General features: G+C 42.0%; 2 protein-coding genes across 3 annotated transcripts in view; one reads left to right on the top strand and one right to left on the bottom strand.

The window, feature by feature from the left end:
• Positions 1 to 11,583, bottom strand: part of FBXL5 (F-box and leucine rich repeat protein 5) — a 34,488-nt gene extending 22,905 nt beyond the window's left edge. For both annotated transcript variants that reach the window (XM_050973482.1, XM_050973481.1), the window contains exon 1: positions 11,430 to 11,583. In XM_050973482.1, the coding sequence (XP_050829439.1) occupies positions 11,430 to 11,567 (138 nt within the window). In that variant the 5' untranslated portion in view covers positions 11,568 to 11,583. The remainder of the gene's footprint in view (positions 1 to 11,429) is intronic.
• LOC103824290 (complement C1q tumor necrosis factor-related protein 7) overlaps positions 1 to 15,198 on the top strand; it is a 395,389-nt gene that overhangs the window by 139,380 nt on the left and 240,811 nt on the right. The gene's annotated exons all lie outside the window — the stretch shown is intronic.

The raw sequence follows: 15,198 nt of genomic DNA, 5'->3' as shown, positions 1-15,198 counted from the left end.
ATGTATTACCCATAAGGAATATTGAGTCCTGCCAGTAAATACAAACGACATTAGCTGTTAGAGAAGGCTTCCAATGAGGCAAAACCCAACAAATCACAACAGATAAAAATTCTAGGTAATGCAGTAGTGCCATTTTTACATGTGTACAGTCATCATCAGCAACAATACATTTAAAAACTGCATTTTCCTTCAGTGGACATGGAAGACCAGAGACTTTTCCATTCTTATGCTTCATTCCAAGCACAGCTTCAAGAATCATAGCCTACAGCAGTATACAAGACCAAGCACTCTAAAAGTAGATTCCAATTCAGAAAACAAGCTACCACAATACTCAAAAGTAGCTTAGCTACAAGACTCTGGAATCTTTCAGTTTTACAAGAAATGGGAATCTGAGACATACATGTTACTTACATCAAAAACAACTACAAATTGAGATATGCAAAACTTTTTTTCATTAAAAACCCCCAAATGTACTTACTCATTGCGACATCGCATTGCTACTTCCTGGCAGGCACCAGCAAAATGCAACTGAAACACGCTGGACACCTGCCAAATCCTTATGCAACTCCAAGTCAGCTGTGCATACTGTACATTACATGCTGTACATATGAGCAAAATGACGCTCACTATGGAAAGACAAAGTTACTTAGCCCCAGAAGTGAGAGAAAACATGGTGAGGTTAAAGAGGGGTTTTTTGTTTTTCTCTTCTTTTTCCAATACTATTTAGACCAACTACTGACAGAAGCCAGAAAAAATTTATGTCTGTAACACACTGTTAGGATTTGAATCATATGTTGTTCTGTATTCCTAATGGGGAAAGATCTTGACTTCAAAAGCCAATTTCAATCCCCCGCTACACCCAGAGAATGCAGCACTAGAAGCAGTGGTACTACATGAAACTGAGGGCTTGACTTTCTACACTGAAAAGCAGAAGCCTGAGCCAGCACAGGCAAAAGGCACAGAAGCAACTCCTCAGGACAGCCTCCTTGCCTCCCAGCACCTGTGGGTAACATCTCACTAACTGGGGTTTCTCAGGTGACACTTCCTTTGATCAAGGACAGTGTTGATACAGTTCATTCTACCCATAAAGATCCACAAAGTGACTGAAGGCAGTCTCCATAGACCCTTTTCCCTCCAAGAATCCCACATGCTCCCAAATGCTTAGCATTTTGATTGACTTAAAAAATGTAAACAAGACTGCTGAAGAGGGTATTACAGCGGTTTTCTGAGGTCCCAGGATGAGGGAAGAGACGACAACGTTGACTCCATGCATCAGAAGGCTTTGATTTATTATGATATGATATATAAGATATAGAAACTATACTAAAAGAGTAAAGAGAAAGGTTTCACTACAAGGCTAAGCTAAGAATAGAATAGGAATGTGTAAACTGAAGTCTTCTCAGCCCGAGACGGGGCGAACAGGTGAATTGTGATAGGCTCTTAATTGGAAACAGTCTGACGGGGCCAATCACAGATTTTCCCGTGGCATTCCACAGCAGCAGATAAGAATTGTTTAGTGTTCCAAGGCTTCTCAGCTCTAGGAAAGGAAAAATCCTAAGTAAAGGATTTTTCATAAAATATGTTGGCAACAAGAGGGTAACAGGAAGGTTCCAAAAATCTACTGCATTCTGCTGTTTGTCTTAAAAACAAATAATGAAAATGGTTCTGATAGAAAACTAGCACCTTCTCATCATCTTGACTCAAAGCCTTTTCAAGACTCAAATGTTCTGCTGAATCAACGTATTGTCATCCACAAATCAGGAATAAATGAATAATCTCTTTGCACATGGAATTTAAGAACGTCCGTTAGAAATGGATTGTTATAGAAGCCACTGTAACATGAAGCACTTGTATATTCACCCCTGCTACTGAGGCTTCCTGCAGATATCCAACAGATTAGGGCCTATGGAGAGGATATTGAAGTTTAGTAACTATACTTGAATCAAAAATCACTGTATTAAAAAGGTCAGACAAAGCTGAGAACAACTGCTGGCTTTTCAGAGTACAGGTAGCCTGGCAACAAAGTCACTCAGTCAGACCTGTAATTTCATTACCAGGATTGATGAAGTCTCATGATAGGGGACCAAGACTATTAACAGACAGCAGCTACTCCATTCCAAGGTCCACTTTTCACCAGCTCTAACGAGGAAAACTAGTGCAGGAGTTTAGTAGGGCACGAAGAAAAAATCACACACCCCCAAATTCAAAGACAGAATGTCAAGGAAGAGGAAATGGACTGTATAATGGATTTTTTTGGCCCATCAAAAATATAAAGCATGGTGCATGTGAGAACCCTGAACAGGCTTAAAATACACTGCACTAAACCACAGCCACCAGTGTTCAAGAAACTTGGGAGCTTTCTGGGCTTCTGAAGACATTACATTTAAACAGCTGTACATTACAGCACAACTGGTTTTGTGTTTGGAATGCAAACTCTAATTGAGGAGCAGTACCACAAGAGCAACAGTTTCAGTGGCTCCTGATATTTAAGAATTATTCATAACCCAAACAGCCTGAGCAACTGTCCAAACAACAGTCAGTCCTTTGTATTGCAATGTCTGTTTGAAACACTTCAGAGACTTTTGGCCAATGCAGGCATCGTCTAGAAGTAGCCAGGAGCTTTTTATTAAACTTTTATTAAAAGAAAATAATGATGCAATTAAAACATGGCCATACTTGTAGCTCAGACAAGTATATGCCAGCTTTAAGCGAGTGTCCACCTTATTGGACTATAACAGAGCCATTAACACAGTCAAGATGAATGTACAGACTTGTAGCAAACATATATCTTTTCTTACTAAAACACACTGTTTAAATTTTCTGCTTTAAGAACAAGATACCAATACCAGCAATGTTAACAGCAATTGCTCTTTAGACAGTGCTTCATGTTCACAACACTCAACTGAAGTAACTCTACACTCAACTCTTGAATCTCCCTCATGGCTTCAGTGCTTTCACTAAAAAAATGAAACTTACTATCTGATGAAGACATAGACATAGCTATCCAAAACATTGTGAATAAATAAGGAAGCTCAAAAGTGCTCATTAAATAACCAAACAAAACACAGTATTTAACTTGGTTTCTGGAAGTGCTTTATACATGTGCCAATATGGAAAAATGTCTTCTTAGAAGGCGGAAAATAATTTTCCAGCAATGTTAGTTTACAGTGAGTAAACTGAAACAGTTTTTTCCTACTAACTATGCCAAAAACACATTTAAGGAGTGAAAAATGTTTGCTTCTTCCTTCCACGCATACTATGGACCGACAAGGAGAAAGCAGCAAAGAGGAATAAAGAAAAAGTGCACTGCTCTTATCAGACTAGCACAGCCATAGGCAGTCTATGTTGCAAGCTGACGTTCCCAGTTACAAGTATCTCTATTCCCAACTACAAGCTGGAAAAAAACCAAAAATCTGAGGAAGGAGAATAGGAGCAGAAAATTTTATTTTTCCCCTCTCCCTACAGATTTCACAAATTTAAAATGTAATAATTTCTCAAGGTTAGAAAGTTTAACGTGGGTACAAATTCGCAAGCTGCTTAAATGAAAGTTTTCCCTACAAGCATGTGAATTCTAAAGAACCACTAACCTTAAAAATTTCGTCTGGAATCTAAAAAACTGAAGACATTTTTTTCTTCCTGGTCTTCTTGATCAATAGTTGCTCTTTTTCTTGTGTCATCCCAAGTTACATTTTTGATAGGTCATTCCTCTATATTCTGTTTTCCATGTATAACCACATCAAGACAACCAGCTGATAGCCATAGGATATGAAATAAAAAGCATAATATTCCTGATAATCAATGTAGATTAGACTTCTACCACTAGTTAACTCATTAGATTTAAAACTAATTCAAAATATAGTAAAATATTTTTCATTATGGAGCTGGTAGACCATTCTGAAGAAAAAAAGGTATCAGGATAAATATCAAGAAAGTTTTTCACCCACAAGGTGGCTGGGAACTGGAACAGGCTCCACAAGGAAGTAGTCACAACACCAAACCTGACAGAGTTCAAGAAGCTTTTGGACAACACTGTCAGGCACATGGTGTGACTCTTGGGGTTGGGATTCTTGCATAAGGCCAGGAATTGGACTCAATGATCCTGATGGGTCCCTTTCAACTCAGAATATCCTAATATCCTATTCTACAATTCTATGGGAAAAACCAACTGATTTTTAGAATAGAATAGCACCAGGAGAAAAAATGAGGAGGCATTTCTAGTCAGCTATATCTTTTCACTGTTACATTCTTAGGTATTAGCACTCTGCATATGCAGTAGCACTAAAATTCAAAGGACAAACCTGGACTCTGCAGAGGTATTTACCTCAATTTCAGGCACAAAAAAATGGAGGAACAAGATCCATAACAAGGTGTGCCTGTGTCAACAAGAGCATGCAGTTTCATGTTATACTTAATCTGCTGGAAATGAGGGCGTGGGTACGGAGGAGGAAATACACCAAGGGAGCAGCCCTGCCTCTAACTGCACATTCCTGCTGCTTCCCTGCAATATATGCTAGCAATCATGCAGCTACAAGATGAACCCATCTGGTGTCCTAATCTAGGGAGGAGCTCTGCCATTTACTGGGTTCATTTTTCACCTGGCTGGAGCACTAGTAACACCCAGCTACAAGCCATGTCTTACTTAGGAATCCACAAGAAGTTCACATGATATTGTCCCCAGGAAGAACTGAGGTGCTGAGGTAGCCTAGCCAGGAAAATGACTGTCCTCATTGTTACCTCTCCTTGGCTTGCTCTTTATGTAAAAGTATATGAGGTGAACAGTAAGAGAATTAGCTAAACTGCTTCACACTCACACCTGTTTATGTGTATGAAACCTTAAATCAGGGGAGAAATCAGTTTTCCACCCTGGGCACTTTTCTTGGCAATGGATCAACCCCAAATAATGGCAATTAGTAAAGAAGGAAGGACAGAATGTGGCAGAACTCAACAAGAAATCCAAAGCTTTCAAATGCCCTTCTTTCTGATGTTGTCTTCTCAATGCAACCTCATCCTCTGTGTAATCTTCTACTTGTTTTACAGCATCATTGAAGTCTTGAAGTTGCTTTTTAAAAAACCCAACCACTCAAAAAAAAAAAAACCAAAAAAAAAAACCACCCAAAACCAAACAAAACAAACACAGAAGATTCAGGCACACAAAATTACAGAATTATTTTGTTTTCGAAGAACACTGGCAAAGGGAAGGTGAAACCTCATATTCTATTTTCAAAGGCTAAGATCAAGCTGATAAATGTCAAACATAATAGAACAGTGAAAAAACCTCCTGTATTTCCATTTTTATTGGTGTCTTCCAGATCAGTATCTTGTACTATATCCACAGTCAATTTTGTCTAATGAACATCTATAGATCAGGTTTTGAATCATGAAGAGCATTTCACAATGAGATATGAATAGCAATATGGGACTAACTCAACCAAGATTTTCAGTGATGCAATTGCTACAAATGTCAGATCCTCTTGGGGTTCACAGGAGAAAGCACATCTCGAGATGCACTGATAAAATCAGCTAAGGTTCTTTCACCATGTGATTTCCACAGGCAGAAGCTTACCAAGGCTGGAAGAAAAAAGGCTTTCATCAGGTCTGCAGAGAAGAATCAAAGAGAATTTTAAAAAATTAAAACCAATTAAAAGACTACTAAATACATGAGCTACGAAGACCTTGAATGAAATCATGATGAACACTTGCATGTCTGCTGTTATTTATCTACCTGTGTCACACTATTCTACATGCCATGGAAGACTTCTTTCCTGGTTTACACCCTCAAGGATACAGGTTCCTACTATGACCTGGTCTTCTGTGAGGTCATACCTGAAGCCCCAGGAGTGAAATCTCCCGCTGCAGTAACTCACAAAACAGAACCAGAGCAAAAATGTCTCTGCACCTCTGCATCAGTCTGACTATATGTCAGACTTTATCCAGCTTAATCCACCTTGGGCACGAACTGCAAAAGCAAAAAGCCAAGTCTCAAGAATTACAACTTGAAGTATTTAATCAGCTAGAGCATATTCTAGGATAGCTGCACAAAACCTGTAGTAACACTGATATACACTAATTACAGTTTCTGGATTCTTAAAAGCATCAGTTTATTTTTTTTTCTTTTGTAACACAGAACACAAGAGAATAACTTGTTGCAAAAAGGACAAAGGTTGGTTGTTACTGCTCTCCAGAGAAGACTGGGAGAGAGGATGAAAAATCGGAGCAGTATGTGAAAGGTGGAAAGGTGAACAGAAAACTTTTTTCATATAATGCTGGGATAAAAATAGATAATAAGCAATTACATGGGAGAGAAAACTGCTATCATGTCTGGCAGGCAAAAAAAAGATATAAAAGAATCTAGTAAGTAAGAAAAAATAGGTGTTTTGAGAGACAAAATTAAAGAAATTATGGGAAGCTAGCAACAAGTGCTGGAAGTGTCCTGAAAAAAGGTGAAATTGCTATACAGCTCTGAAAAACCTCAAGAAAGATAACTGGTACAGCTCCTGATGAAACAGACATAGACAACAAATTGCTATCCTCTATCCCTGGATGCTAATGAGGAGATTTAATTTCCTTCTATCAACGAAAGAATTTCCTTCTATCTTTTGCCTGCAGTGAAAGCATAGCCTGCCTAAGTTTGCAGACTTACTAGGACCACACATCTCAAGCAGCTCTTTCTTCCTGGTGAAGGCAGATGCTCAATGGTACAGCACTTTTAACTGGGAAAACCTATGAATTTCTAAACCAACACACACTTATTTGAAGCAACACTGGAAAATGAATGGCAGTGTACTGAAATATTGAAAAGGGATTTCAAAAGGAGCAAAAAGCTTTACCAACTTTTTTTTATTAGAAACACAGATACACTTATCTTCTTGGAACTTGCATTTTCTGCTCTCCAGGGCATCAAGAGAAAAACATTTCACTTTGAAACAGCTAGTCCTAAGTTAATTGGTCCAGTCTTTCAGATTTCAGTCCCCCTGGCTGCCAGAAAAATTATGATCTTGATGTGGTCATAAAATGCCCAGCCCAATGCTTTACAATGCCAAATCCACTCAATTCAGAGTATTTTTCACTTCTATACTACAGATGGCACAAGAAAATCAAAAATTTAACATATGAAAACATTTCATTCTATTCAGCAGAAGCCAAAGGTAAGTGCAGGTAACTTGAACAGAACAGCACTTGAACTTCAAATTAGGAGGTCAGAGAACACAGATTATAAGAGAAGAAAAGCGATACTTTAAGTCAACTATTTAACAGGAAAGGCAGATGACAACAGAAAAACTTAATGTCTTATTTGCTCAAATCTGCATTAAAAAATTAACTAGGAAAAATATTTATGGCAATTAATTTTTAGCAAAGAGTCAGAAGTGTAGACTAGAAAAGAAAAATACTAGTTAAATATTTATGCAAGTTCAATGCATTCAAGTCACCAGAATATGACAAAATTGATCTAAATTTCCAGGAAGAACTAGCCAAAGCAATTACTGAACCATGAGAAATAACTGAGAGGTCTTTTGTAGAAAGATGAGATCACAGGAGACTGAAGTGAGGCAAACAAAAGAAGGACCTTAGATGCTTTTGCTCGAACATCCAAAGGTTTCACAATAAAGCTGAGCTATTAAATCAGCTGTTCCCTCCTGCCATGGCTCACCCTGTTCCCTCCCATACTGACAACCTCGTTCTGGAGCTTGTTTGACCTCTTATTGAGCCAGTTTTACTGAATCACCTTTCGCTTCAGTTCCCTAGATGAACTAGCTGCTTATCAAGCAGCCAGACAAGCATAAAGGATATCATCAGTAATTAACCCTTCCCACAGCAGCCAGTTATTACATCCTGAGTTATTATACTCAGTCACAGTTTGAAGTCTCACACTAGTTTTGAGAGACAGACAGAAGGACATGAGAACAAGCAATCAAACCGGCATCTTCATTACAGCATTTAAGAGTGCAACCATTTTTCCTACTCCTAAAGCACCCTAAACTTGCTGGGCAATTCTGTATCACAAAGATGTGAAAACATGCTCTGGCTGCAGTAACTCCACAAGCGAGGAGGAAGTCTGAAATCCCATACTGGAAGACATGGTGTCTTGTTTCTGGAGAAGGCCTAGCCAAAATTTAATATCAGTCTGTATGTAGACCAGAGTCTGCTACTTGAGTAGTCCCAGTCTTGGAGCTAAAAGAAGCAACAATTGGCCAGCACAGATTTGTTTAGAAAAAAGAATCTGACTTCCTTTTGATAAGATAACCAAACCACCTAAAAGGAAAATGATACACGTTACAGATCATGATCTCTCTAAGGTTTTTGGTATTGTTTTGCCTTACAGCAAAGTAACTGAACCTGCAGAAAATCACAGGGTAGCTCAAACACTTGCAAACAGTGCTCTCAAGCCCAAGCTACCAGTCTCCAGCCAAACCAAAATGGGATTTTCATTATCAGCTGAAATCTGTGTTGTTTCGTTTGTGACAGATACAATACTTTCAGACACAGCTAGGAAAGCTGGTATTACACAAGCGGCACATTCTTGAATGCAGAAAACACAAGACCATAATGTGACAACAGAGACTGCCTCACTGGACACCAACATGCTGACTTGGACAAGTGCATAGTGCTCCACAGAGGATAGGAGTCTAATGACAAAAATGAAAGGTACTTTGAGCATCAGTCCTCAGAGAAGTACGGGATTAGAGGAGCACAAAGCAAGTATGCTGCTGTTAAAAAAAGAACTGCAGAACAACAAATCTGCTCTACTCAACACCAGCACTGTCCCGTTCTGCACAAGATTTCAGGAAAACACAGACATAATTAGGCTGAGGTTTCACGGTAGCTTCAGTCAATCTAGCTGCTGGCTGTCACAGTCCCACTCTCTGCCTCCCACTGGCTTCAGTACCGATCTGACCAGTGCTTGCTGGCAGCACTACATCACCAGAAAACCTACCCTGCTTCAGAAAAAAAAAATGTTTTCTGCCAGTTTGGAGCCTGAATCCCCTCAAGCACTGATGGGAGCCAGAGAGGCATGCAGTCATAACAGCAGCAGTCAGCTTAAACTGTTAGAGAATGGCAGCTTAGTTCAAAAAGCAACAAGTACACTGAGGTACAGCAAGCGTGCCACACGTGATGAGACAGAATGAATCCGTTTGCTTAAGCCAGAGAACGCATAGCTAAGATGGAGGACAGGGCTACAACTGCAAATCGACACAAGATCTTTCTGAAAAGGAAGAACGGTTCACTAGAGATGGGAAAACAGAATCTGCTCTATTTGTAGCAAAGATGACGTCAGACATTAGGACAAGCATTTCAGTTATAAAGACTGTCTGCTGTAGCACTCTACTGCCTACAGGGGGGACATCCTCAGAGCACTTAACGAATTTTCTTATCATCAGAGTAGGAGACAGATTTGGCAACAGTGGGGATCTCCTTATTAAAAATAATTCTAATTACTCATATTATCCAAGTCCAGGGCAGCATATACAACACAGGTCAAAATGCCATTTAGGAATGCAGCAAAGGTACAGGGAGATCTTCGCTAGCAACAGCTAAAAAAGTAGGATAACTTTCCTAAAGCATAAGCTTAAACGTCCAGTTTACTGTTCTGTCTCACATGAAGTCCTGGGAGAACAAAATAAACTGTGTATCTCTGTCCTAAAGGATTGTTTAAGTGCCCAAGTACTTTATCCATCAGAAACAATGTAATTGTTCTCCTGAGAAGCAAAGATAGAAGAGCGCATTTCACCCTCACTAACATTCTGTGGACATCACTAAATTCAGACACTAGCAGCAACTATATTGCAGTGTAAAGGGAACCCGATGAACACAGGTAACACATAATTCACAGAATTAAAGAACCCTCAAGGTCAAACTAAACTTACCAAGAGCATGGCTTTGGAGATTACACTTGCCATGTAAGCAGAACTACAGACTTACCTGATTGCAGCATCTCAATCACACAGAAAGGAAATTCAAATACTGGAGGTTTTTCTGGTGCAAAGCTGATATTATAAAAAGTCACAGGCAAGGCACACACCCCAAGTTGTACAACAGGGTTAAAGGATGTAAAATTGAACACTTTAAAAAGTGCCATTCCTTCATGCTTGCCCTTATTCAAAAGAAAAGGGGAGCAAGAAAATTCCTGTATAAAAACTGGTTATGAAACTGAAAGGTTATGAACATTACAAACTGGACAGTTTTAATAAAATTTTTCAATACTCAGGAAAACCAGTAATTGCTCCCCAGGAAGTTTTATCAGGCATGGTAAATTTGGTCAAAACTTTGTGGGAGGCTCAATAAAAGTGAGAAAATTGCCTCTCTAGGAACAAAACCCAAACGACTAGTAGATCAGGATGTTTAAATGAAACCTGTTCAGCTGCTATCAACAACACACTGAAACAGCTACCAGGAGTCAGTGGGGGTGTTTGTTTCCATTCCAATAAAATCCATTCTGTTATGATAGCACAAATTTTTCTGCCGCCACAGATTAAGTTAATTGCAAATGTGCTCTCAAATAAAAGGCAATGTGAAAGAAACTAGACAAGGTCTCTCCTCCCCCCAGACCCTGTACTCAGCCTGTCCAGTTAACAAATCCTGCAAAAAAACAGCTCTAGGTTTTCTTTAACCTATTAGCAAATGGAAGAGGCACACGAAAGGATCTGGTGAATCCCAGAGAAATGCAAGGTGCCCTGAGGAAATCGGGAAGCATGAACTCCCTCATGATGCTGGCAGCAGTAAGCTATTGTAACTGCCTCTCATGTAATTTCACCGTTCTTTTAAATCTCTGTAGCCAATCTGGTTCTCCCAAACAGCCATTTATGCCCGGAGATGGGAGGCAAAACTTCTTGCAGTAGGAGTGCTGGCTGTGAAGTACTTGCCCAAACCCTCCCACAACACTCAAAGCTGCTGCAGGGAAGTTTGCCTTTCAGGTGACACACCAGCCTTGATTACTTAACTACCCTGATGCAAGAATAAAAAATTACCTTTGTCCACGAGCAAAATTACATATATTAAATATAAAATAACATACCCAGGGTACGTTTACGCCGCTCACCAGCAAACGCTGTGCACAGAGCCGCAAGCTCGGTCCCGTGCCCTGGCCTGAGCGGCAAGCACGGCCGGGCCGCGCTGCCCGCGCAAGGAGCGCCGGGCCCGCGGCGGCTCCGCCGGGCTGCCCGGGCGGGGGGCGCTCCCTGCGCGGCACCGCCGCCCCTCCGCGCCGGGCGGAGCGGGACACGGCTCCCGCCGGCCGGCTCGGCAGGACAGCGAGGGCAGCCCCAGCCGTGCGCGGCCGGGGAGCGGCACCGGCAGCCCGTGAGGGGCTCAGGAGCCCCGCGGCAGCGCAGGGCAGAAGTTACCGGCGGGGCCGGGACACTGACAGCTGCGCACTCCCCAAACCCTCCCTCCCGCCCCGGGGCAGCGGCGCAGGGGCCGCCCCGGCCCGCTACCTTGTCGCAGTAGAGCCCCACGAGCTGCTTCATGCGCCAGTGCGGGGCGGAGAACACGTCCACCTCCTCGGGGAAGGGAGCCATGTTCTCCCCATGGAGCCGCGCCGCTCCCGGCGGCGCGAACGGCGGCGCGAGCATCCGCACCGCGCGTGCGCCCGCCCCGCGTGACCGCGCCCGCCACCCCGCGCGTGCGCGGTTGGCTCCGCCCCTTCCCGCCAGGGGTGGCAGAGCCGGGCCTGCATCTGGCTGGGCGGCTCCGGCCGGGCCGTTCGCGCTGTGGCATGCGCTTGTGCGCGGCGGTACAGCCCTAGGTTCGTCCTAGTGAGCTGCAGTACTGCAAGACTTGAGATCCGATGCCTTGGCAACGCCAGGGCCGCAGCTTGTGGATGTAAAAACATTTGCAGAATCAGCTAGGTTGGAAAAGACCTCTGAGGTCATGGACTCCAACCCGTGCCCGAGCACCTTGTCTGCTGGACCATGGCACTGAGCGCCACGTCGTCTTTCCTTAAACGCCCCCGGGGACGATGACTCAGTCACCTCCCTAGGCAGCCCATTCCGATGTCTAACCACTCTTTCTAAGAAAAAAATTCTTCCTGAAGTCCAGCCTAGAGCCTTCCCTGGAGCAGTTTAAGATTGTCCTGTCCTGTTGCTATTTGCCTGGGAGAAACGACCGACCCCCACCTCCTACAGCCTCCCCTCAGTGTTTGCAGAGGGCAGTGAGGTCCTGCTTGGTCTCCTCCAGAATAAACATCCCCCGCTCCCTCAGCTGCTCCTCCCAGGACTTTTGCTGTGTTGCCCTGCTCTGGACATGCTCCAGCACCTCAGAGTCCTTCCTGAACTGAGGGGCACAGAACTGGACACGGGATTTTCAGGGTGACCTCATCAAGAAAGGTCCTAGGAAAGCTATTTGTATTTGCTGCAGCATGGAATTTACACCCAGCCTTTTGAGGCATTTATGCCATACCAGTAAAGTTAAGTGTGTTTGTTTAACACCCGATGCGAATGGACCAGAAACACCTGCCTGTCACACTGATCTGCTTGTGCAACATTTCAAAGTACACAGGAACACTGGCCCAAGCTGAGATTGCCCATCGGTTTGACAAAAGCTGTAACTGTCAACCAACATGCAGTGTTGTAAAACTGTTGAGCAGCATTGCAATACTCAGTTAATGTCACCAAAATACTTTGTCAAACACACAATGGATGCAGCAGGCCCTTCTGACTGAAAACTGTACAAGGGATATGTTGCAGATATTAAATGTATCAGAGCTAGCTAGGTCATAGGTGTAAGCAATTCATGTTGAAATATGTTGAAATATTTTCAGCAGTCATGTGAGTTTCTAGTCTGGTATTTCTCAACATACTAATGTTGGGAATAAAATGCTGGTAAAAGCAGTAAATAGTGAATTAAGCAGAAGAGCTCATATTATGAGTGTTACTTAGCTGACACTGTGCACAATAATCTTTTTATCTCTTTATCTAAGGAAATTAGTCTTAAGCAATTGCAGTGCTAGGCATTTCCTTTTCCATGAATCCTTTCCTCCTCGAAGGACTTTTGAACACACTGACCTACTTAGCCATCTTTGCAAATGTGTACAAACCTCAGAAGGTTAAATTCTTACAACTTCAGGGTGGGAAAAAAAGCAGTTACACCGGAGGGAAGAAAGGAAGGTGAAGCACAGGTGTTACACAGCTGGCTAGCCAGCACACAGCTGTGTTAACTGCTTGGCAAGTGAGCAGAGCTCTGGGTTTGGGCTTGAGCATGTCTTTCACAGAGAATGTACCCTGGCACACAAGGGAGCAGGTGTGACCTTGTGCTACTGCTGTAGGTAGACTTATGCACTGAAGACACAAACCCTTAAGAAACAATGTTTGAAGTTCATTGCTTACGGAGGGGCTTGTGAATTTGAGGTTCTATTTCCAGGCCTAGAGCATGTGGCCATACAGAATTGAGGTGATTCAGAAATTCATGCTTGAGTAGTAACAGAAGATTAACGTTACTGTCTGTTACACCTTCCTACTGCTGGAACTTGCCACTCCCATCTGATAGAAATAACAGGAGAGAACATGTTGGTTCTTCATCTTCTGGGGTTCAGAACGTAAACATATGCTGAATTTCATGGTTGTTTGGGTTAATATTCAGTTTGTGAACTGCAGTATCTCCAGAGCAGGTATGCTGCCAATTTTCTGACTTTTCTTCATGAGCAATAACATCTCCTAGGAGAGAGGGACAGAGAGTGAAGAATAGTGATCTGCATCCACCGTGAATTGCCAGACCTCCGGAGCTAAGATGGGCAGCCAGTTTGTGGCAGTGAATTACAAGAAAACTTACCCGATAAAGTGATTAAAATACTGAATTTTCATGGACTAGTTTAAGGGTAGACTTGGTAGTTTTTTACAAGAATTTACATGGAGAGATGATTCTGAGGATGGATTCTTCATTAATGTAATAGAAAAAGATATCATGAGATTCAGTGACTGGAAGCTAGAAGTAGACAAGTTCAGGCCAGAGCCAAGGTTTTACTCTCAAGGCTATCAAACCACTGGAACCCTGGAAGTTGTTAATTTAGCCCTCATGTGAAATATTTAGAACAAAACCAGGAACACGAATTTAAAATGGCTATGCTGAGTCAGATCAGAGGCCCTCCTGGCCTGATGTTATGTTTCCAGAATTTGCCAGTGAAGAAAGGAAGTTTGACAGGAGTTGAAATGGGGATCCCAACTACTCTTAGATCCAGTTCCACTGGGATGTTTTGACAGGTTATCTATTTGTTAGGGAACACGCATCTTCTTCCCCAAGGTGCTGTCTCCTAACCTAGTGTGCACTTGGAGAAACATTCAGTATCTGTCTGTGTGACTTCTTAACTTGTACTTTATACTTTAAGCGAAAGTTCTAGCCTTGATGCAAAAATCAGTGACAATTTCTGCACATTTCTGTATAGAAGATCACATCACATTCTGGTTTCTGTTAGATTCTGAAATTACCGAGCAAAATTTCGTTGCAGAAAAGTCAATAATAAAAGAAAATGCTCAATGACTTCCATGACTATTGCACTTTCTAATCCTGAATCCAAAGTATTGGCTTGAAACCATTTGCTTATTTTCTGGTGCCCTATCAGCATGGACATAGAGAGGTTAGGAAGAGAAACAGGAAGAAAAAGCATTAGAGAAACAACAGGAGCAAAGTACATAATTTCCTGTGTCTCCACCATATCAAGCACAACATTGCACATCCATTTTTGAGTAAATCTGGCTTTCCTGAAGACTCTGCTGCAGGTAGCAACCAATTGGCTACTTTTTATCACATTCATACCAGAAATCCATCATCAGGAATTTACTCAATGATTAGCACAGTTTTTCCCTCGGTAGAATCCACCAGCTAAGTACCAGTGCATCAACAGAAGTGTGGCACTGCATAAATAAGCACACAAAAAATCAAGTTATATATTCACTGAGGGGAAGGAAGGAAGGAAGGAAGGAAGGAAGGAAGGAAGGAAGGAAGGAAGGAAGGAAGGAAGGAAGGAAGGAAGGAAGGAAGGAAGGAAGGAAGGAAGGAAGGAAGGAAGGAAGGAAGGAAGGAAGGAAGGAAGGAAGGAAGGAAGGAAGGAAGGAAGGAAGGAAAAGAAAGAACCAGCATGATCCTCAGAAATGTGACTGCAGAAATACTTGGAGGTTGAATTTATTTTTTTTTTAAGGAAAAAAACCCAATGTGGTTGTATTTGTAGCAGTGTGTACCAGAGAATATTCTGAAGATTAGATTGATTGGTGC

The sequence above is a fragment of the Serinus canaria genome, chromosome 4 (genome assembly GCF_022539315.1).
Source record: "Serinus canaria isolate serCan28SL12 chromosome 4, serCan2020, whole genome shotgun sequence".
NCBI classification, from domain to species: Eukaryota; Metazoa; Chordata; class Aves; order Passeriformes; family Fringillidae; genus Serinus; species Serinus canaria.
Note: the sequence above shows the minus strand (reverse complement) of the source record. Positions and strands in the feature narration are given on the sequence as shown.